At 48.1% G+C, this 24152-nt stretch overlaps 1 protein-coding gene across 16 annotated transcripts in view; it reads right to left on the bottom strand.

Annotated features, from left to right (window-relative positions):
• The window catches only part of LOC125739022 (neuronal cell adhesion molecule-like), a 59179-nt gene that overhangs the window by 12743 nt on the left and 22284 nt on the right, over positions 1-24152 (bottom strand). For 7 of the 16 annotated variants that reach the window (XR_007397012.1, XR_007397013.1, XM_049008637.1 and 4 more), the window contains exons 2-20: positions 23577-23652; positions 10350-10547; positions 8722-8739; positions 8232-8337; positions 7839-8032; positions 7322-7444; positions 6477-6647; positions 6113-6169; positions 4680-4791; positions 4399-4583; positions 4148-4279; positions 3901-4044; positions 3445-3556; positions 3031-3197; positions 2209-2356; positions 1856-1980; positions 1237-1266; positions 441-542; positions 70-267 (exon numbers count right to left, since the gene is read on the bottom strand). Coding sequence is in view for 14 of the 16 variants with exons in the window: in XM_049008637.1 (XP_048864594.1) it covers positions 70-267; positions 441-542; positions 1237-1266; positions 1856-1980; positions 2209-2356; positions 3031-3197; positions 3445-3556; positions 3901-4044; positions 4148-4279; positions 4399-4583; positions 4680-4791; positions 6113-6169; positions 6477-6647; positions 7322-7444; positions 7839-8032; positions 8232-8337; positions 8722-8739; positions 10350-10452 (2227 nt within the window). In the remaining 2 variants the exon portion in view is untranslated. The remainder of the gene's footprint in view (positions 1-69; positions 268-440; positions 543-1236; positions 1267-1855; positions 1981-2208; positions 2357-3030; positions 3198-3444; positions 3557-3900; positions 4045-4147; positions 4280-4398; positions 4584-4679; positions 4792-6112; positions 6170-6476; positions 6648-7321; positions 7445-7838; positions 8033-8231; positions 8338-8721; positions 8740-10349; positions 10548-23576; positions 23653-24152) is intronic. The other 9 variants (XM_049008641.1, XM_049008646.1, XM_049008649.1 and 6 more) reach the window with 5 other exon arrangements.

Here is a 24152-nt window from a genome sequence, read left to right as displayed (position 1 = left end):
AAATGAGACTCATACGGCATGGCATCCCGACGCAGAACGTCCGCGTGCAGATGGTCGGCGCCCACTTGCCTGCAGGGTCAGTTCTGTACTGCTGCGATGGCAGGCTGGGCGGGCTGAAGCCCACCGCATTGGCAGCCAGCACCCTGAACGTGTAGTGGACGTAAGGGGAGAGCTTCAGGTGGGCTGTGGTTTTGCTTCCTGGGACTTCGGTCAGATTTTTCCAGACACCGGGGTGATGAAGTGCATCCTCGTACTGAACGACAAATTCTGGAAAAGTAAAATTACAGTGTTAGGTCTCACAATGGGGAAAACAGAGTCATAGGAGAGTAGACTGACACACTGGGCCTCAGAGTCTGAAGGGCACGCTTAGACTCATACAGAGAGTGTGACTGACACTGAGATTCATACAGGAAATCTGACTGACACACTGAGACTCATACTCTTAATAGGGCTGTTATGATCATCTCCAGGGATCCAGGTGAGCTGGATGCTCCGCTTCTTCTGGTCTGTCAGTTCCAAGTCCATGGGTGGGTCTGGTTGCTCTGGAATAGAACCCACTGTCAGAAAAGCAGAGCAACCTGGGGGGTTCTGCATCTCATGCACGGTGGACGGCCTCCCCGCCACTGGAAATGTCATCGTCATTAGGGCATGGTGAGCTCCGAAGAGATTTGGCCTTGATGAGGCATCCTAAAAGTTGCAGCTCCCACTGGGGAATCAGAAGCACTCCTCTGGGTGTGTGGACATGCAAACATAATCACTGAAAATCAGTCAAAGGCCAAGCGACTTTATCAGTAAGAGTGGTGAGATGAGAAAGACAGCAGACCGGTTTGGTGTAGCTGCTAACGACTCCTACGGCACCTCGAAGCATGCGGTGGCCCCAAAATGCCTCATGCTCTGCAAACACCCAGCTGTGAGCAAAAACGCAGCCCAACCATACTGCCGGTGCTCCACTGTTTCCCTACACAGCACTGGACTCGCCACTGTGACGCACAACGATGGAGTATGAGATGGCAGAGAGCCCCGCCCACCCAGCCTCCCCAGCCGCCCAGCCTCCCCTCCCCTTTGTGATGTCACACACACACAGAGCACGGATGCCGGACCAGAGCATGCATAAAACGAAAAAACAAAATACAACAACAAAAACAGCCCCAGACAAAACAGAGTCAAGGAGGGGGGGGCCTGGGCGATGCAGGGTACGAGTAATCAGACGGATCAAATCTTCGGCTGGTGCTTTACCATAGACGAGAAGCGGGGGCGGTGTGTCCTCTGGTGGGGGAAGGCAGGAGGTAGGAGGCAGTGATTAGTAACATGGGAAACAAACCCAGCTGACAGGAGAAGGTGCAAACCTCAACACTGGCTCACATAGGGTGTCCAGCAAAGGAGAATGTGAATACACTGTCAAGTCTAATAAGCCCTGGGTCGGGGCCCAGCAGGACAGCCCCGCTCCCATTATACCAGATGAGTAAAAGGAATTAGGCACTGTCGCAAAGGGGAGACTTTAAACAGCTAGAGAAGGACAGTGATTTTAAAGGCTGATAAGGTAAACACTGTAAGGTATTCTAGGGCACTGTTTCTCAGCAGGTGGATTGCAGGCCCATCTTCAGGGGGTCCCAGAGCGTGTTTCAAAATAAATAAAATAAAAATGCTCGCTATTTAACCACTGGCACAATACAATTTCAGAGGAGAAACTGACTTACTGAGTCGTGCAGAAGAAATTCAAGAGCAAACAGCTGAAAAATAGTGCTAATGACGGTCAGATTTCTGCACACGGAATTCACTGTATTTATCAAACACGGACTGCCCACGGAAGTTCTCCCATATTACACTGCAAATCAGGCAGCTTCGGAGGTCATACCGACGACGGTCAGCCTGGTGACGGTGGAGTCCTGGTCCAGCGTGGTGTTCACAATGCAGGTGTAGCTGCCCTCATCAGCCTCGGTCACGTCTTGGATGGTCAGGCTCTCAGGACCGATTACGAACCTACAGATGCGGATGCAGTGGGTCAGCAGTGGCGTATTCTAAGGAAAAGAACCTTCATTGCCAGCTAATCGTTTCTGCTGCAGGTGCTATGGTGGTCATATATCACAAACCCAAAAATGCAGAATGCAGAATGAACATCCGTCCATCCATCTATCCATCTTCTAACCACTTATCCTGGTCACTACAGCTACAACTTCACACTTTGTGGTGTGAATCCTGAGCCCCCACCTCTCGTCATCCGGCAAACCCCCATCATCCTTCAGCCATGTCGTGGTGGGTGTGAGGGTGGGGTCGTGCGTCACCTTGCACTCAAACATCACCGCTCGGCTCCTCTGGACCACCTTGAGCTCAGGGTGCTTTAAAATTCTGGTGGGTTCTAAGAAGGAGGAGGAAGATGCCCGAGCTTTAGCAAGAGCTTGGAACGAAATTAGCAAGAGGCTTTTACTAATGCATGATGACATGAGCTTGGCATGAAGTATTCAGAGCATGCTAAATTTAGGAGGGACCCGATGCCCCTGGGGCTTATGGGGGCGGGGGAGTTGTAGCTAATGAGAAAAGGTAAAAACATCTGTCAAATCAGTGCCCTCGCAGTGGGAATCACACAGTGCTCTTATCCAACAGGAGAATATTCCCATACAGCACTAGGGACTGCAAGGATAACTGCCCTGTTATCCCACAGTGCCCCAACTAGGGCATGAAGCTGTACGCTGCATGTAAATTCATTTATACTGAAACTTAATCAAGTGTCTACAGCCAGGGCTTGGGTTAGATCAATAAAATTCATCACGTATTATATCATATAGACAGTGAGTTGGCTGTGGAGAGAGCCTGGTTCAGTTATAGGTAGCCACCAAGTCTGCTGGAGGTGGCAAACCCTCTTTAGACACTGCTAAGGAGGTAAGCAAACATATGAAACCTTCAATCATCAACAAAACAAATACAGTCCTATAGGCTTATAGGTGCAATGCAGCCCATACACCAAGACAGAAGCCTTACACTGGACATTGGGCATCTTGTGCAGGGCTTGTCCCGGCCCAGTTTCTCCCTCACCTTTGACCTCCAGGAACACCTGGTTCTCCCTGCTGCCCAGGACGTTGACTGCGATGCAGGTGTACCTGCCGCTGTGGGAGCTGTGAGCCGCTTGCAGCTCTAGGGTCCCGTTCTCATATATACTGTGCTGGTCTCCTGCAGTGACGCTAACATGGCCGTCCTTGAACCTGCCGGGAAACACCGTTGGGTGCTTAGCTACACACAGAGAAGGCCTGAGTGACAAAGCCAGCAGAGAAATACTCTCGGGCATTGGTGTCAATGATCGACTGCTGGAAATGAAGAGTAATGCAGGTAATTGGGAGAGCGGGGAGACCGCTGGTAATGCAAGCCGCTCAGGAACGGCCCGGGCAAAGCCGAGACGAGCGCAACGCCGCATGCCAGCACATCCTCCCCCTCCGCATCCCCGAAACTTGCCATGTGATCACAGGTATCGGGGATCCGAAAACGGCGCAGTCCAGAAGCGCACGTGCGCCGGCGATGACCTGGTAGAGCTTGTTTGGTGGCGTGAGCACCCGCGGCGGCTCAGCTAAAGTGAGACACAAAGAAAGATCATTCCTGCAACCATGGAGCAGATGCAAGGCTGCAGAGTCAGAAGCAGAGTCACAAGATCATAGCTAGCTAGCTGGTTAGCAGAATATAAATAAGGAATGCACTACTATTTAGTGTAGTCACCGTTTGTGGCCAACAGGGGGCCCCCACGCAAATTCACGGCTTGAATGGTAGTTAACACCAGCACTGGCTGGATTAAATCTGACATATTTTGAAGATACATTTTAATACATTTCCGCAGAGAAGTCTGGGCTTCCACATGTGCCAGCTTAAGGATCTCCATCGGCACCATCGCACTGCCCAAGGCTGATTCCAACTTACCAAGCACGTTGACCAATGAGTTGGCCAGCAGGTAGCCGTATTCATTGGAGGCGTTGCACTGGTAAACTGCACTGGATCCCACCTGAATGTCCGTAAAGGTGATTCTGTCACCCTCCAGCTTCCTGCTGGGGTCCACATGAGAATCTGACGAGACACCACATCCCACCCTCAGCTCCTCTCTGAGTGCTACACACACCGTTAAACGGAAAACTCCAAAGCATTTCAGTTATACCCATGGTGCACTCACTCTCTATTGGAATCCCATTCATTAACCAAGTGATCTCAGGCTTGGGATCGCCCCCAGCTTGGCAGCTGAGGGCGCCAGTCTCTTTGGGAGATAGAATGAGGTTCTTGGGGGCTTTGATCCAGTAGGGGGCAGCTGTGAGCACATAGAGAGGTCACACATTAATAGATATTTAGTGGCACAGGAACTTGGTGTAAAGGTGGCTGGCAACATGCTGTAAAATGGAGGACAGTGATCAGCAGAGCATGACAGACCTTTGACAGTGACAGTGATGACGTGCTCCAGAGTGCCCAGGGAGTTCTCAGCCTGGCAGCGGTAATCCCCAGCGTCGCCCTCCGTGATGTCCACGATCTTCAGGGTTTTGTGGAAGTTCTTGAAGGAGGTCCTCTTGTTGTTGAAGGACCCACTCTCCCGGTGCCATGAGATCCTGGGCGTCGGCCTTCACGGGCATGGAGAGAGACAGCTTGGACATCAACACCATAGACAATACAGGCTGACAAACAAAAGCAGGAGCCCAAACCCAAACCCAACTCACAAGCCTTCAGCAATACACTCCAGTTCCAGAACTTCTCCTCTCAGCACCACCTTGCTGGTGGAGGCCCCGGGGGGTAAGAGGAAGGTTGGGGGGCGCTCACCAGCAGGACTGTCTGAAACGGCCACAGAAGACAGTTCCAGTTATGAGGGGGTTCCCTACAGCCAGGAAGCTTTGTGGGATACCCATCGCAAAAAGGCAGTAAACCAAGAAATATGCCAAATAAAGGCACTATTTCTTAAATAATATATTGCATTTTTATTGTGTTTCACCATGGAAGTGCCCTGGATTCAAAATAAATATTACACTGGCCATGAAAGAAATACAATTCTATCCAAAGCAGGGTCAGACAGCCTCTGGAGCAATTGGGGGTTAAGGGCCTTGCTCGAGGGACAATGCTAACATAACCCTGCCAACTCTGGGATGTGAACCAGTGACCTTCTGATCACAGGTACAGTGTGCTAACTGACAGGGCCACACAACTAGAAGGACAACAGGACCATCTAGAGCCTCTGTAACACTGAACATCAGCTTGTGCACGTCTGGCCTCCAGTGAGCTGCGGCACTGGAGTGGTCAGCGAACTCAGCAGCAAAAGGAATCTGACGACACTCATCCTTCAGCAAAGCAGGAGCGTCTGCCAGCTTCGTCCACAGTGAAGCCCCTCAGCCTCCTGTCTACACACAGGAATCTCTGGGCAATTACAGGCCATCTGCATGTTTACTTTACGTTACAGTGAACCATGAGACAACAATCGACAGAAGCATGAGATTTTAAAAAATACTGACAGTTACAAAGGAGATTAGGGAATAATCAACAGGGCCATTCACTGGGGATACGTGTCCTTTTATGTTTATTTTGTGCCTGTTCCACATATAAATATTCATAAAAGGACATGCAGAAACAGATATGACACAATGCACCACATTAGTGAGGGGGCACTGAAACACTGAGCAATCGGTGGGTTTCATTAGCATGTAAAAATCTATGTGTTAGATGGTTAATCTACTGTTAGTTAAGATGAGAAGATTCTTTTTCCTGCACTTATGAAATAAACATGAAGCACTGGATTGAAACGTTAATCAGTTGGTTTCAACTGGCTGATTTTTCTTTCCAGCAGTTATATCCCGACTATCAGTCAGGAAAAGTTACATTTTTACACGAAATGGGGAAGAAATCAAGATCTGCTTTAAAATATAGTGCAAATCTCCATTTTCATTTTTAGATACTAGACTTGAAAGAGGAAGTGCAATAATTATATGACATTAAAAGTCAATTAAGTGTATAGAAGTGCAATTACACGATTTTCATTACAATTTGTAATTTTTGATAATTCAGCTACAGTTAAAGGTGACAAAGGGTTTGGTGTTAATATTACGGGGGCGATTTCTAGCGCTGTTAGACTGGGAGGTATTCACTAGGGGGCGCCAGCACTCACCACCAAAAAAATCAGTGTCATTGAAAAATGGTGCCATTGTCTCATTGATTGCATCCACTGCAACACAACAGAAAATGATAAGAAAATGCAACCAAACAAACAAACGTGCTGTCACTGGTGCGGCAAATGGAAAACAGTGCAAAACAAGAAACAAGAAAACTTTGTACTGAAGAAAGTAGCATGAAGCTTGCAAAAAAAATAAATATTAAATGAGTTACATCTGAATTGAAAAATACGACTGAAACTGAATATAGTAAATCCTCCTAATGGATAAAGAACAGAGGGCAGCTGCTGGAGAATGACAAACAAGGCCTTCATTTCTTGGCGCCAAGCTTGGGGCGCAGTCACCGCGGAGCACACTTACTGTTCAGCACCCTCACTGTGACTGGCTGCTTCTGCTGTATGGTCTGCGTGTGGGGGAAGCGCGCGTAGCAGATGTAGTCGTTGCGCGAGTCCTGCCTCCGCACGTTGGCAAAGTACAGGTCCCCATTCATGGCCTGGGAGACGCGGCCGTCCTGGGGAAGCTTCTGGAAATCTGGAGGTATAGGATGGATACAGAAAGGGCTGCAGGTCTGGGGAGGAGGGACGAGCGACTACAGGCACCTTGGCCAATGCCGGGGGCATCCCTTGCCCTTCTTTGAAAATCACAACGTGTGGAATTGACAGTAAATCACTGTGCATTGTGTTATGCAGAGCTGTAAGTACAAATGCATTGTAATTTATCGTTACATAGCGATGCTTTGACACTCAGACCCACACAGCTTTGTTGTCATTTACTTAAAACTTTATATACAAACACTTAATTATTCTAGTAAAATGAGGAAAAATTCATACACTTGAAAATGTAGTAAAGGTAAAATGAACAAAGTTAAAGTCCATTACTACGTGTCTATTTGCACATGTAACATCTGTAGGTTTCTTATTTTTACCTTGTAACTAATGTATTTACTTCTGTAGGATCAGAATATTCTGTGTTTCAGCTTGTTTTTTGTGTACTGCGTGTTTACTTCTTTACACTGGCCTGTATACTGTCTTAGCACACGCTCTGTGTTGCACTACATGCTCGTCTGCTCATTTCGATCACACTGCTGTATGCCCCAGAATTACCCGCCGGGATCAATGAAGCCCATCGTAATCTTAATTAGTCTTAAGAGAAGTGAGGCATGGGCTGATCCTGGGAGAGCCCTCAGGAGGCCAGCTGAGGCTTACTGTTGTCCATCCAGAAGATGACGGGCGGAGGAAGGCCTGCAGGAGGCCGACACCGAAGGACCAGAGACACTCCCTCCTGCACTACGATCGGCGCAATGTTCTCCTTTGACCACAAGGGGGACCCTGAGGGGCAGATAAGACAAGCGGTGGAATATAGAGCGATGGACGTCGTCCACAGCAAAGCCACGGGCTCGGGCGCAGTGAGGAACAGGGAGCGTGAGCCGGTAAGGCCGTCCTGATGGCATGGAAAGAGGCCAAGGCAGCAACCTTGGCAACGGGGGCTGTTTTATTCCAGCTAAAGTCGACAACCTACCAAAGGTGTAAAACAGAGGGATGTAGGTGTATCACGCAGATTGAACCTGTATTACTTTTACCTTCCAGGTAGAGCGATCAGATGACTGAAAAGAAATGTAATTTTTAAGACAGGAGACAGAAGCAGGTTGGTAAGGCAGAGAGATGAGAATGGCGGCGTGTCAGAGGTGTGAATCGGAGAGATCCATCGCCCTGGCGCTCTTACGGGACTGGCGGATGACGATGTTGTTGGAGATGGCGGTCCCGTGCTCGTTGCGGGCCATGCACTGGTAGACGCCCTCGTAAGCCTCAGCCTTCTCCCCGCTGATGTCGATGACCAGTGTCCCCGATCGGGGCCTCATCGTCACCTTGGGGTCCTTGTCGATGTCGAAATGTGTCCCGTTTCTGGTCCAGGAAAAGCTGCACACGCCATGTTTGTACCAGGTTACCAGCCAAATTGGTTACTAGTTCATACAAGACCTGGCTAGCAAATCACCACATCCATTTAAGTATCCCATCATGCACTCTGCTTTGAACAGTGAGATGTGGGCCGACGGCTGATCGGGAGAGCTGGAGGGGGGCGGGTCTTAAATGTGAGCATGCTCAGAGCCGCACGCACCTGGGGTGAGGCTTTCCTTTAGCCTCGCACTGAAGGACGATGTTTTCCCGAGGATCTATGATGTAGTTCTTCGGAGACTGGTGCGTTATGGTGGGCGGCTGGGCCACTGGGTTCGAGGAAGAGGCACGCCACATAAACACTCACACACACACTGAAACAGTTTCATTAAAAGATTTCACTGCATTTCATTCAAAGGTTTGGAGACCATGCATGTATTAAAAATAGCTGAACCGGGCAGGCGGGACTAAAGAAGAACAGAGAGAAGGGCATGCAGTGGTGGACAAGTGAACGATGAGGCGTCACCCCCAGCCCGCTTCTTAGTCACGGTTCAGCAGAATGATCTGACGTTCAGGAAGAGGCTGCAGCTATGAGACAGCGAGCAGGCGATGGAGCAGGCAGATACAGCAAATACCCAGAGTGCATGCAGGTACTGGGAATGTGCCGAAAAAAAGTGGAGAGCAGGCAGAAACACAGACCCTCAGAAACTTACATTCTCCCAGAATTTTAGCTTTTTCCCCAAGAATCAGCATATAAACAGAAAAGCAGTCATTAGTATCAAGGAACCGACACACAGGAAATCACTCCCCACGACTGCGGTCACCCCGTCAAAATGACACTGATATTTATTTCAGCTCTTCTAACCACATGCTGATCTTCATAAATGGTTTTTCCAGACATATATTACCTAGATCATTAACGAAATGACGTTCAGAATGACACAGACACTGGTGCAGCATTTAGCAATAAGGCCACACCTCATACAGCATGTGGGAACACCCCCGTTCAGCGATGTCCGTGTCCCGGGGCATGGTGACGTGGTGTCGCAGAGAACGTCCCTGTCAGTGACCTGCCAATGTCCATGTGTAGCTGTGACCCAATCTACTCCTACCTCTCCCCCACCCCCTGAAACCTGATAAAGAACCTGCAGCCCTGAAACCTAAGTACTCAGCTAAATTTCCCATGAGACCTCGGGGTTTCCCACCCAGAAGATCCCATGAAGCGAAAACCAGAGGCTACGTGCTGGGCGGTGATTTGGGGGAGTTCATTCACTCTCCCTGTCCTCCTGGGACATCTAGAACTTTTTGGACAATGCTGTCAGAACTGAACACACAATGTTCCAGAGTAAATGGACTTCACAGAGAGACCGGCGGGGATGGTATTAAATGCCACTCCCAATCAACACCCCATAAAAACCACACAAGCCAGTACCTACGTTAAACCCTACACCGGCCTTACACAGTATTTATCCAGAGTGGCTACCATTCCGGCCTAACTTTGCAGCACTCAAAGCCAAGAACCCATCAGGAGAACCTGGCAAACAGGCAGACGGTGCTCAGCACTGAGCTCGCTGCCCCACGCTCACCCTGAGGCATCAGCAACGCCCTGCAGAAATGCTCAGGCCTGGAAACACAGTGTCCAGTGCAGTGTGGAGGAGAAGCCATGTTCTGTTTACAGCTGCGTGCGGAGATGATGGTGCGTAGCATCGCACAGGGTCGATGAAGAGCTTCCAGTGCCCATGATCTGAACTTTCATTACGGTCAGCAGAGTCTCTACGTACCTAGAGCCCGACAGGCCCCCAAAGGCCAAACAGCATCACAGCTGAAGCCACCGCATCTTATAGCATCACTGCCTCTACTCAGGCACATGAGAGCCACCGGCAGTGGAGGAGCCTGGCTCTTTGTTCTACTATCTCCTGCAGGACCTCCTGCGGGGCTCATGGCTACGGCTCTCAAGTGGGACCCTTCCAATAAAGGCAAGTTCCCTTTGCAGACACCGAGGGGCGCTTTTTCTTCTGGGTGGCAGAAAACGTCTACTCAGACTCTAAGACCTACAAGGGCACCCCAGGAAAGTGTTCTGAGAAAGACTACAGGAAAGTGTTCTGAGAAAGACTACAGGAAAGTGTTCTGAGAAAGACTACACTCCCTACATATATACAGATTCTTCAGTAATATATATATTGTTTTCTATTTGCATTCAAAGTATAAAATAAAGTTCAGCGTAACTGAACTAACATTATTTACAAGCAAATGCCAATGAACAGCTGCCTAAAGTAGCAACAATAACTAGAGTACTAAAGTAGCGATTGCATCAATGTAAAATATTTTAGTTTGTACTCACGGTCAAGAGGCACTTCCAGCGCAGTGATCATGTGACCCCAGAGCAGCGCGAACAGGACCCCCCTGCACAGCTCGCGTTTCCTGCTGCCCTCCATCGCTGGCATGTCGGCGAGGGGCTCCGGCAGCTTCCACGGGCTGAAGGCTACGTCCCGCTTCACTCCGCAGTCAAAAAGGCTCTTCGCTCATGCGGCGTCTCACACTATAATCAGCCAGCAGGGGGCGAGATTAAAAAAGAGAGAGAGACCCGTGACCACAATGGCACTGGAGCCTTGTGTTCAGTTCCAAAGTGCCTGACTCAAAGTGCAGGAATATTCACTGTGGCAGGGCTTGTGGGAGCCTGAGTGGCAGTGATCTGGGCACAGAGGGGGTGTCACCGAGCTGCCCCATGACCCAGCTGTAATGATGGCTGCCTGCCTTGAGCAGGCATATTGGCAGTGAGCCGGTGCACATGGGCACGGTTGGGCACACTGGCAGATATACCCCGTGGCACGATCCGCTTCCCCATCCATATTGTGCAGAATCTGCACATGGCATTTCGTAGCATAGGACATAGTGTAGGTTCAAGCATCATTCGGGTCCCACCGGCCATGCCGAAGTCCGCTCGTTCAGCAGAAATGACAATATCAAATCCACTTCCTGTTTGAGAGAATTCATGTTATTTACTCGTTTTAGTTATAAGTTGCAAGGCGGCTTATTTTATCTTATTTTAAGGCAGTGAATCTCCGTTGTGTATGTGAGCTCGAGAAACTTCAAGTCAGCAGAATACTGTTCTACTAGAACTATTTTGTCAACTGATAATATCGGTTATGGGAATTTTTAGCTCCTCAGAATCAGTAAGTTTCCGGTGACCTCCCCCCTCCCCCCCACATGTGGTTGAAAGCCAAGGGGGAAGAGCGGGAATCAGGCAGTATTTCCAGGCCCCTTTCAGGCCCCCCATCCTTCCGGGCCGCTTTGGCTCTCTACTTTAGGTAAAGCAGCACTTCAATAATCTATAAGCCAGGAACTCCTGGGCGAGACAGCAGCTACATTCCTATAGACATTCACTGGTTACACTTCTGAAATCACAGAGCTAGATAAGGAACTGGGGCTCTGAACTCAGTTGTGTTCTCTTAACCTTGTTTTGGCTGGGGGTCTTAGGGAATGCTCTTCCAATCGTGTTAGATACGCTTTCAGTCAGGCATTGGGTTTGGTTCTTTATCAGAATTGTTTTCACACATAGCTGAGTGCATCACTGCTGCTGCGACATCACCATCCAAACACATCCATCCGACATAGAGACAGCGAGATCGAGGACTTTGGTGCATTTTAATTAGTCTGTACTCTCAGGTCTTAAAACCACACAGATGGACTTTCATTATTTACCACAAGCATACATCTCTTTCTGTTAAATCTTGCTGGCAGAGCAGGTAGACTGATTAAAAACATACCTAACGATCGCAGCCCTGACTGCACGACTGACCTGCCAATCAAGCATTTTGCTGACCCACAAAGCAGTTCAGTTCCCTGCCAATGAAGCTCCAGACACATGGGTTCCATTTCTGCAGCCATTTCAGGTACCATACACTGTCAGAAACGGTGAGGCTCACTGCCCCCGGTCCTCTGAATGTGCCGCTGCCCATTACCTTTGTCAGACTGCCCCGGTGGGAGTTACAACGATCTGAGGGAACATTTAACCAGACAGATTCAATTCAATTCATTAAATAGGCTACATTACAGTGCTGTGCAACACTTAGGCATTCAATTTCTCTGGGTAATAAGTGTAAATTTGCTCAGAATAAAAAGCAGTTTAATTACAACACATGGAAATTAATAGTAACACAATAAAAACCGACAAGAATTCCTTCTGACTCCAAAAAGTTACTGATACCTAGTTGGACGGCTAGACGACACCTCTTTAGTTCCTAAACCTCTCCTCAGGAGCATCCCTGCTATTCCATGCATTTGTTAAATTTCATCACCAGCTTACTTAATTAGTTAAGCTAATTTTAAAAAGTCATATCGATTAGCCCTACGAGGTTTGCTAGTGGTCGAGTCAAAAAATACACTGGGGTACTGGATAACTGCTGCAAATTCTGGGGTGACCTTAGGAGAGGAATTACCTAACACACTTTAACAGACGTCATAGTTTCACACCAACATGAAGATGGACTAAGCTGTTTTTCTCTGACGTAGCTATGACTTTTGCAGATTACTGCATATTAATGGGGATTTAAGGTTATGCCGGCAATGACAGGAACTACAGGGTCCTTACAAACAATAAATACCTGTCATTGAGAGCACTAGTGCTAGCAGCTGCTGCAAAAATAACTGTATCCTTCCAGTGTCAGTCTCTGCACGGCCCACAGAGGTTAATGAAGCCCAGCTAGTGCACCAAGCTCCCCTGCTCCTGATAGCCAATGGAAGCATCCCTGTCTGATAGCCAATGGGGGGCAGCTCTGCCTGATAACCAATGGGAGCAGCGCTGTCTGATAGCCAATGGGAGCAGCCCCAGTCTGCTAGCCTCAGCATGCGGTGCCGTCCCCCTGTGTGTCCTTGTCTTTTTGCTGCTGGGAATGTACTGTAAAGTCCTGAAAAAGGGGGCCGGTGCAGTGTGCTCTCAAGAGAAGCCCCATTCCCGCAGCCTGCCATCGGCCTGAGGCAGTCACACGCACAGTAAACCAAAGAAAACATAGAAGAAAGCGACATCACTACCACAGAGAGAAACGATGAGCCTGATTGTCACTGAAGGCGTAGCAAAGGCAGAGCTACAACACTGCAGGACCAATAAGGACTCCCCAGGCCAAGGAACCCTCCCCCCTGTACAGCTGGCAGCTCTGGGGTCTGAGCTCTGCCATGGAGCACATCACCAGTTCAGCAATAGCCCACACTGCCAGTCTAGGCACCTGCCAGACATGCCAGAATCCGACCAGACGAGTGGGATATTTTTAACCTGCCTGTAACAAATGCCAAAGGCAGTAAGCCTCACCTCAGTGCAATCTGGACCAAGAGACTGTCAACCAATAGGTGCAAATGCCAATGACATTAATCCTTGGCACAACATGAGCCCGACATCGTCGACCACCAGGACCAAATGCCTGTTACCGAAGTCACCACAATCTGTTAGATCCACCTCCATTCCAGTAAGGGAACAATCTGTGTGATCCACCATCTTTCGGGTGGAGTGAGAGGATTCCTGGAATAGCCACACAGTGAGAGAAGGAAAACTGAGAATCAGGAAAAAAATCATCCACCTTCACTTTCTGTTAATCCTCAAATTTGTGGTTATTATTTGAACTTTTTTTTTGTCACGGTGCATAACATGATCTGTAAAGAAGTACGGAAATATAATCCAGCACCAATGGAAAGCTGCTTTCAGAATAATTCGAGAACCATGAGGTGTTGGCCGTTTCTCAGGTAGAATTACGGCTCTGAGAAAGGAAGGAGGACCGATGGCCTGCAAAGCACGTTCAGCAGCCATCCCACTCGGGCCTTTCTGGCGAAGGTCTCCATTTATTTTTCTTAACAGTAAGACTGCAGGGTACTATCCAAGACAACCAGACTACGCCACTCTTCTTTCTATCGTGTGCTTTTGTCATATTTTTAAAGTAATGGTCCTGCAGAGAGAGTCATTTGCATAATGTTTCTGTGGCAAACACTGTGGTGATGGTGGCCTAATTATTTTGCATAAAAACCACGGCACACTGGAGAGTGCCGTGAGTTGCTGACTCACGCTTCTCAGATTTTACGGTATGAGGAAATACCTTCGAAAACCTCACAGACAGCCCGTTCACATTAATGCCGGGCTGTGGAATCCTCTCAGTTTTCCATCACCATTCTGGGATCTCAGCACGGCCTTGATCGTTGCTGCTCCTTTAAATGCATGGTGGAACATACAGTAACATAAATATGACCATGTGACATAAACCTACATTGTTTAATATAAGACATGAATTTGATTGCTTTATTGGTAAATGTGGTGTCCAGCCCGGAGTGGTATCTTTTCAAAAACTTAAGATTTATCAGGTTGATATAAATGATACAAACCTACAAGGTGTCCAAAAATGTGCCTGTCTTTTGTAATGCTGGTCAGTCAGTTTGATTTATTGGTGCAATATGGTTTGGTAACGGTTTAATTAAAACGCGTGTAGCCGTCCTACACTCATCTCACCCAGATGATTTATTATTCTTGAGTATTTTTTAATCAATAGAGTCTGCATGGTTTTGGTTCCGGCTCAGGGCTCTGGGAAATGAATGAGCTCTCTTGTCCATAACTTTTATCTCTGGACTTTTGCGAGCACCATTAGTTCTCCTTACAGACCAATAAAAGCAGATCAAATACTTCTTTAGAAATCGCATTGCCATCGCCATATGACGGCATGAAGAGTAATTTCACCCAGGATGGACACGATATGCCTCTGTAGAATTAACCTCACTGCTATTCACCAGCCAACCGTCACACTGACATCTGTTCCCCGTTGCCTGGATTAATATGAAAACCGCAGTCCCCTCGGCACAGTGACCTTGACTACTGAGCTGTAAACACTCTGAGCGACTGGTCGAACACAATCCTTCACTGCGTACGGAAAAATAATTCACCACATTACCCCGCCCATGGCCCCCTCCCACTCTAAAAAAAAGGGAACAATGACAGACTGGTCAGGAAAACATTGCCATGAATTTTCAGAAATGAATAATTGCTGTTTTTTTTTTTTTGGTAATACAAAAGCGACAAAGGATTAGCATTAAATTAGGAAGGGAGATGAGGACCACCGCTCATGGGGACATCAACAGCAGCATCATAACCCTAAGACGGGCTGGGCTCATGCCCACATGAGTGGGCATGTTGGCTACTAAAATTTCATAGCCAGTATGCTCCGTGTAAATGCACTGAGCTGTCCGACTTCCACAAGCCCACTCCAGACAATCGCCCATTGTCTCCTTCTGGATAATTGGCTTTCTATACATGCACCAGGCACTCACTGAACATTTCGACGCAGGTGCACTCATGCAAGCAGCTGATAGCCGGGTTGGCTGGGCAGGGAGGCTTTTGGGACGGCGAACGCGGCAGACGGCAGCCCTTGGACTCTGCTGATGTCAGTATCCTGGCTCATGTGCGTCTTCCGCCATTAGTGATAAAAGTACAACGCTAAATGCAGCTTAACGATAAAAGCACAACACTAAACGCAGCTTAGCGATAAAAGCACAACGCTAAACGCAGCTTAGCGATAAAAGCACAACACTAAACGCAGCTTAGAATTGGGGAGCCCATCAACTCAGACCCATCAAATAATTATAAAACATAATTTACTGTAACAGTACTGAGCAGTTCAGGTAACAACACTGCTACACATGAGTCTGGCCTCCAGTGAAAACAAGTTATGGTATCACACATAGTACATAACGCCAAAAAACATCCTTTGATCTTGTCTTTGTGAAAGGATGATACCACAGTCCTAAAGAAGCTTTCATACCTTATATTTAACAAAAGGAACATACAACAATGACAACGGGAGAAAGAAACACATCACGTACCTTAACGAAAGAATCATGCGACGTGCTTAACGAGAAAACATCACCACTAGATCATACCACAAGCCTAAGAGAAAGAATCATTCAACCACCCTAAATATTGTTGTTGCTTCGCAGCACGTGTGATTTCTGCTTTACACACATTGCTAATTGGATGCCATGTTTGTCATTTTAGCAAAAGCTTCTTTTGCCTCTTTTCGACCTCTTTGACAGCTCCAATCAAACTATTTAGAATGAATATCACCAGATGATGACCGGTGGCTGACGGATCAGAGCAGCTCTGCTTAACAAGGGAACGGATCATACAGCATTATAAGAGAACGGATCATACACCTACATGACATCCTTCACGAAAGGATCATACCACACACTTAAAATGTAAGGGAACACAGAGCCCTGCTAAGCTAACAGAATGTCTATCTGGAACAGTCCTTTGGCACTTTGCTCCCACATGGGCCCAGAGACATAATCGTGCGGACTGGTTGAGCTGGGAATGGATCCAGCCTTCGATGGTTGGGGGAGAGGAAGGTGCCAGGGCTGGCCTGAAGACCCCCCTCCCGCCCACCCTGGCTGGCTCTGGCTCTGGCTCTGGTCATGCTGTGCTGGAGCTGCCAGTCTAAAGGGCCTGTTTTAACGATGGAGTAATTAGAGCACTTTCCCAAAATTGCACAGCTATGCACCTCGTTCCTGTAAATCAAGCTCCTTCTTTGCAGATATCTGTTACCCACTTATTGCATTTTTCCCTTTCAGTGGTGCACTGCCAGCAGCGGGACTGAGTCGTATTGATGGGACAATAACAAACATGTAAAGACTCTCTGTTCACTGTTCAGATGAGCCCTGTTAAGGCGGCCCGGTCCCTGCTCTGGTCCACCAGCAGGGTATGTGCTTTGGGTCCAGCACCTGCCGCTCAATGGGGTCTTTGACTTTTCAGCTTGTTTACAACACAAGCAGCGGCACTATGTCATTCATCCTTAATGTCCAAGTGGCATCAGTGCCGGTATTTCATTACATTACTGGTGCTGCAGTTACTGACGTATTCATTACGAACAGAAGGACACGTTCCCTCCAATCGTAAGTCACCCTCGCCCTGCCTGTTGGCATGTCTCTAATAGATACTCAACGTGGTCGCCTTGTTTCCCACAGAACGCCGGTCCGCCCCTCTCCGGGAAAACAGGAACACGAACACGTTCCCGGCCCCCAAACCCCCTCCCCCTGCATTCACACGCAAACAAAACACCTTTTTTTTTCTCCCCCAGATTCCCACCAACAGAATGCAAATCCACAGGCCGACTTCACAGCGAGATTCTTTAGTATTCGAACGGAAGACACCCTGTGTGCCTGAGGACCGCGACTCCACGGGGACAGGAATAATCGAGATGAATTCATTTCCATTGTGGACTTTAAGGCCAAGCTGCCTGCAGACATCCAGCTTGCATAGTGATGTTTGCACTGAGGAGACAGAATATAGGGGGGGGCACTTCTGATTAATCAGACCACCTATCCTGTTAAATTACTGTAGAAACCATCTAAGAAACTGGACATTGTTTGTGTGTGTGTGTGTGTGGGGGGGGATTAAGTAGGAAAATCCAGATATGATTAAACAGAGATCATGGATGAGCTGAGCTACATGGGGCATGCCCCCCCCCCCAGCATGATTAAGACTGAAGTAGGCGACTGCCTGTGGTGTCAATAAGGCCGTTGGTGAGGTTGTCCTACATCTGCTGTGTCTGGGAACAATGGGTCCCTTTGATTCCCGCCTGGTAGTTTCCTGCAGTCGGACTCTTACGCACATTCAGCCAGGCGTACGCGGTGGTATGGGCTGAGCACGGCGTGTTGGGCCTGGGCCGGGTGACGAGGGGTGAGGGCAGCTTGGGAGAGCCCCCCCGGGGCTCAGGGGCCCTGCTTCCACGCCCGTCAATCACCTGAACACAAACTCACAAGCGGACAGAAAGGCACCAGGCACAGCGGCCCAGGCCCGGGAGGTGTGCTTCAGTGGGTTATGACTCTGCCCATGATTTTAAGGGCACCGGTCCAAATCCCAGGGTTGGCAGAGTGATTTCACCGTTGGGCCCCTGAGGAAGGCCCTTAACCACGATTGTTCTACTGGCCAAACCTGCTTTCTCAAATGTACGTCACTTTAGATTAAAGCATCTGCTAAGTAAATAAATGTAATGTATCCCCAAACACAAAGGCAAGAAAAGACACACAGACGCAGAATAACAAAATACCATCACACACGAAGGCCTGCTCTCTACGTAAATTTTCACTATTACTTTGTACATGAGCACTAAGTTGCATGAGTAGTGACAGAGAAGCACTGGCCAGAGAACAGGTTTGTTTACACAGGGATTAACAACAAAGATAACTCACGCCAAGATCACTCATTATTCACGGAGACGCAAATCACGAAATCCATTTCATTTAACGCCGTCAAGTCCATCTGTCACCTGCCAGGGACATTTTTGCGTCCTTAAACATCCACAAAGCCTGTGAGATCAGTACAAAAAACATCACTGGAGTTGGGGGCACAGCGATTCCATTTCCATCTCAAAGGAAAAGATTATTTTACGGTCTTATATCTGCAGGGAAATGGGAATCCATGTTTCATTTTAAAGACAGTAGTCTCAGTTAAAAACAAACACAACACAGGAAATAATCTTCCTGAAGTCTGTAGATAAACACAGTTATGGAGCAATTTTACAATGAAGAGAACAGTAATGAGCTCATTCTTTGCTCGCAACCTGACAAAACTGTTTGTTAAACATGTTAGCAGTCACAGAATGATGCTCCGGTAACAGCATGCAGGCTAATGAACAGTTCACTGCACAGAGATTCCCAGAAGCAGAGCTCGCCAGCCCCCTCCCGACTCCCTACAAGCAAATCTCCGCCCCCCACTGGCACATTTCACCCAGTATGAAATGCAGATGGGCCTGTCTTCAGCTGTACTGGGAAGTGTTAGGTACCCTTCCTGTACCACGAGAGGCATACAGATAACAAGTCACGAATGATATCTGCTAAAGCACAGGAGAGATGCCTGCATGTTATCATCCCACTGGACACTGAGGGATAAATGGGGACGTATTTAAAAGGGCGCAGCACCACGTGTGAAAGCAAACCTCGCACTGCTGCTGAGCGTCACTGCTACACTGATGCTTTTCAAAAGACGCCAGGCGGCTGCTGACTACGGAGCAGGACAGAAACTGGGAGGAAAAACAGACCAACTCGGGTGGCCGGCAGGTAAACAAACAACGGCGATTGGGCAGGGCGGGGCGGGGGAGAGGAACAACAGTGCATCCGCCTTCCTTTGTCAAATACAAGGTTAACAGTTAGACTAAAACCCGCAGAGGAATGCAAGGGGGTCAAACCTGCTGAGGGCAAAAAAGGAAAGTCATACTGTGCAAAATAAAAAGATCAGAGGAAAAGAAGACCAAATAAAATACTGGGGGGTGGGCCACAGGGGGGGCATCCCTGTTTCAGCTTCTTCACGTCAGCGACAAAAAGGAGGGATAGCAAAGCTGGGGGGTCTGGGGGGGGGGGGGGGGGGGTCACACCTGCTGGTGTCAGCCATTCACAAAGTCCTGTAAAGATTTTCTGTGTGAATTTACAAGGTTACAAAACAAAAAGTGTAGGATTAGATTATTACACCAAAGCAGAGGCAGATAAAAATAACAGTGGCTAGACAAACAGGGCATGTGAAGTAGATGTGAAATGATGCAAAACAACATATAAACTGGTCCAAAAAGAACATTTGCACTAATTCAATGTTTAAAACAATATGTGTGGGATTGCAAGATGAATGCAATTAGCTTCTCCTGACACTCCTATTCACACACGGCAGGTGAATACAAATCGCTTCCCCCTCAGTGCCTCTCAATAGCACCAGCAAGACCATTTCAGCTCCCAGACAATGTGGCCAACGTGAGGAGAGATCAGGGCTGCCCGGGCGGGGGGTCCAGGGGTTTTATGTTCAAGGTGGGGACTAGAGCCGTAAAATCACTCGAGAAAAACAGGACATGGACATGCACCCCAGTAACCAGAGTAAAAGTGGGTACTCGAGCACAGATGCTGGTGCTTCTAGTCCTGTACTTTGTTTTACTTATTAATTTTATACTTATTTCATATAATTATACTTTCTTTAGCCACATCTCCTGGACACTGTGGCCAACAGGGAAGCCCATCTTGTGGGCTATGAGAATCCCAGTGCAGTGACACTGTGCTGTAAAAATGGAGCCGTTCTTTGCATGAGACGCGTAACTGAGGTCCTGACTCTCTGAGGTCATGAAGGATCCCTGGGCTCCTCTTGAAAGAGTAGCAGTGGTACCCTGATGTCCAGGCTAAACTGCCCACTGTGGCCCTATGAAACCTGGCCTCCTACTCATCCCTTATACCTAATTGGTGAATTCTCTCCTGCCCCTTCACTACCATAGCTACTGTGTGGTGAGTGTACTGGTGTAGAATGGCTGCTGCCGCATCATGCAGGTGGGGGCTGCACAGTGGTGGTGGGTGAAGTGGCTCCCCATTGGTTCTATAAGGTGCCATATTAATGTTTCCTTCATTCATCTTGATGCTTTGCAGGCACCTTTTTCTTATCTTGTCTGATCCCGTTACATGTTATTGACTGGATGCAGCAAGTATGAATTCCTGTGTACTGATGTATAAAAGGCAGAGAAAGGATCATAGGTCTTGAAGAAAACGCCTGAATGGTCTGGAACCGAATTTGCTTAGCAGACGGGCATCCTCTGGCACGTCCTCACGTGTTCTCACCTATGTTCTCATCCGGAACCAGCAACAGCTCGGGTTTGACATGCAAAATTTGGCTGAAGGAGCAAGAGGCAAAACAAGTATTCAAAGTCACACGCAAGGCTAACTTTTATTTCAATTTTGGAGTTGGTGCACAAGCTCATGCACAAGGTCTTGCTGGAAGAAGGACTGAGGTATTCCAAGGGGTCATTATGTAGGAAAATGACAAAAACCAAAGGCAGAAGACTTCCAAACACCAGGACGGGCAAATACTTCTCGCAACAAAGACCACTGAACCACAGCTTGAAACAGGGGTCTCAGTGGCTCAGGACTGAGAGACTGGGGAACGGAGACACAGGATTTTAACAAGCCACCCTCAGGTGGGGATAATCATCACTTTACTGACTGAGGACGGTGCCCCCTGCTGCCCCGTAGTAGCCGGTGGGTTCCAGCCTGCACCACATGGCCATGAAGGTCAGAAAGCATAACATAAAATTATGTTTGAGCTGCATCACCATTCTTGACTGTATATAGTACTTGTACAAACGTAATCTTTAGTTATTGCGATCACATGAGTGAAGGAGAATCTTTGTAGAGAAGTGAAAAATAAGCAGATTCAGTCATGTTTAAGAGCAGTTTCTCAGTGGTGCGGAATCCTGAGCAGGAGGGATCCTGGAGACGAGGGGTGGACGACCTCAGGCTGGAAGCGATGCCACTCCCCCCGTCCTGCGGGTGATTAACGGCTGATACGAACTGGCCTGCTTCTTAGGCCTCAGCCATCTGCTCACCAGCCAGGCCCAGCTCCACCGTGGAGAAGCCAGACTTCATGACCCAGAAAAAGCCTCGGGCACTGTGCAGACCCAGCCTGCCGGCATGTTCGGACCGGAGAGGGAGCGATAGACACTCGGGGGATGGGTTACCGGCAGTAAACCCTACCCAGCAAACCCCTCATGAGATGCTACTTCCAGGATCCCAAGAAGCTGCTCCACCCTCTCCTCATACATCTCAGACATGTCCCTAGGTGAAGATGCCCCCCCGCTCTGGCCTAATGCTAAAAAACTGTAGAGTTTCATTCATTTCAAAATAAGAGCCTTGAAGGGAATCACACAGGCGCCTTGCCTCTGTCAAGAAACAACCGAGTCAAATATCAACTGTTCCGGACAAATCAGACTGCTGCAGAGCATTTGCATGTCTCTTAGAATATCGGCTTGCTTGATTTCAATTCTACCAAAAATCAAGACAAGGAAACTGAAAATTTTGTATTGAATGCTCACTTAGGTATGTTTAACAAATAAACTTCCTTCAAAGCTCAAACCCTCATTTGGTTAGTGCTCTCCAGGATGCCACAAATTCGTACTTATTCATCTCTCCAAAAATGTTAGAAGTGAAAACTGTAAATGTCAGTGAGTAGTTCTAAGAATATAATGCATGTCTTGTTTTGTCTAAGAACCTTTTCAGGGTAAGTAGCATATAGCTCTTCTGTATTTAGATATGTCTGATTTCTCAGTCGTGTTTTGCATGTCCTCATCACTGACAGATTCATTAGGTTGACAAGAAACATGAAAGGGATGCCACACGGACTCTTCCTGGGGTCATGGGAAATCATGCAGCACATCTTATCTTGCTTCATGCTTGAAAACACGCTTTGTGACGTGTAGGAGCCCGTTCAATCGAACTATTATTCGCATTTACAAGTCATTCAGAGGCAATCCAGCTCCTTCATTTCCTTAGACATCACTTGTGCCAAGGAGAAGAGTTTTGTGCCAAAATATTATGTGCCTGGTTGTAATGAAGAACAGCACAAGGGCTTGGTTTTATTTATATGTGGCATCAAGGATTCCACTGAAGATATCGCTGTATTCATGACACCTTTGGAGTGATCAGTTACCATGAATCAGGATGGAGCAAACAGCAGGCTTCATAAGCCGATAATCTTCCACAGGCCTGCCACTCCTCCTGCTTCGCCCTCACAAAGTAAAGCAACACAGCCAACCAAGGAAAAACGCACCACAAATATTACAGGACACAGCAGAAAGTGTGGGATCCAAAGGAGGAAATGGACACCATAGCATTCTTAACTCTCAGGACAACATGGCTAATGATGTCTAAGCTTCCCCTTCTTTCAACGCGTTGAGGTGCGTGAGCTACACTGGTAGCTTCTAACTCAAGTTGTCTCCTACCAGCTGATCTGGAAAACAGTGGAAGTTCAAAAATGGATGCCAGAAATACACATTTTACAGGGGGCACATAAAGATAGAGTCTTATTGACTGTCCTCGTCCCTCGGCCACCCACAGAGACACCAGAGGGACGGGACTTTCCAGAACACCTTCGGCTCATTCAAACAGAAAAGCCACCACATGGACTGAGAAGCACTCCAGGAAGCCCAGCGCTCTGGGGCACCTCACCTCCTGGTTCGAGTATCAGACATGAGGCTTTTCCCCAAAGGCGACATGTTTTTAATTTACCCGCTGTCAGCGCTGAATTTATTAAGACTACAAGCAGCCAGAAAAAGATTTCCTGCAATTCTCATTCTGACCGGGCCATATGTGCTCTGTGCCCCTGGCAGAGCCACGCGGCGTTCGCTGGGGGGGGGGCGACACGAAAGGCAAAGCCACCTGTCAGTCACACAGCCCAGCCTCATAACGAGAAGGGCTGTGGTAGCCGATCGACACCAGGGACCGGAGGCAGAGCGACGCACCCGAAGGAAAACGACTCATCTTCTGAGAACGAACCCGTTTGCCTGTGATGCACTTTTCTGTTTGCCTACACAGTTAACTCGAGCGAAATCTAGCAGACTGCAGGGAAATGCTTAGAACAGCAGGCTCCATTTATAATCCCTTTGGAAATACTGTCAGCAAATGAAATGGAAAAAATCTTCCACATCCACAACCACGCACACTTATTCAAGGACAGGCAGCCTCCAGATTATGAGGTAATATGGCTGAGAGAGACACAACACTGTAGTCAGCGCAGTGTTACCTGAGCAGTTCCTCTACGTTCTCCTGTCCTTCAGAAGTGTTCAGCAGAAACGCACCTCCTGAATTCAGTTCCAAACCTGAAATGTAGGAAGGTATTATTAAAAACATTGGATATCCCCATATTAACTGCTGTTTGTGCCATGCGATAGACTTTCACGGAGGGACTAGCAATGGATCGGAAAAGGTTTTTGTTTTAATCCTGTTTGCCCGCACGGCACTGTGAGCAGGGAGAAATCCTGCAGGACAGGTCCAGCTTCACCGACATGGCCACACATTCACGGCAGTCATGACACAGACGTACAGAGGCTTTAACGTCCATGAGGTATCTCACACCTTACCCAAAACACTTTCTGTTTGTTATCTACCCACATTCATGCTCATAGCAATTTGTCAAAAAGATAAATGTGACACACACCTCATTACTCTCCATGGGATGGTATATGATTTCTATCCATCCATTTTCTGTAATTGCTTTCCTATTCAGACTTGTGGGGGGTCCAGGGCTTATCCCAGAGGCTACAGGTGCAAGGGAGGGAACAAGCCAGGGTGGGGCACCAGCCCATCGCAGAGCACACTC

The sequence above is a fragment of the Brienomyrus brachyistius genome, chromosome 3 (assembly GCF_023856365.1).
Source record: "Brienomyrus brachyistius isolate T26 chromosome 3, BBRACH_0.4, whole genome shotgun sequence".
Classification (NCBI taxonomy): domain Eukaryota; kingdom Metazoa; phylum Chordata; class Actinopteri; order Osteoglossiformes; family Mormyridae; genus Brienomyrus; species Brienomyrus brachyistius.
This window is presented reverse-complemented; position numbering and strand designations above follow the sequence as displayed.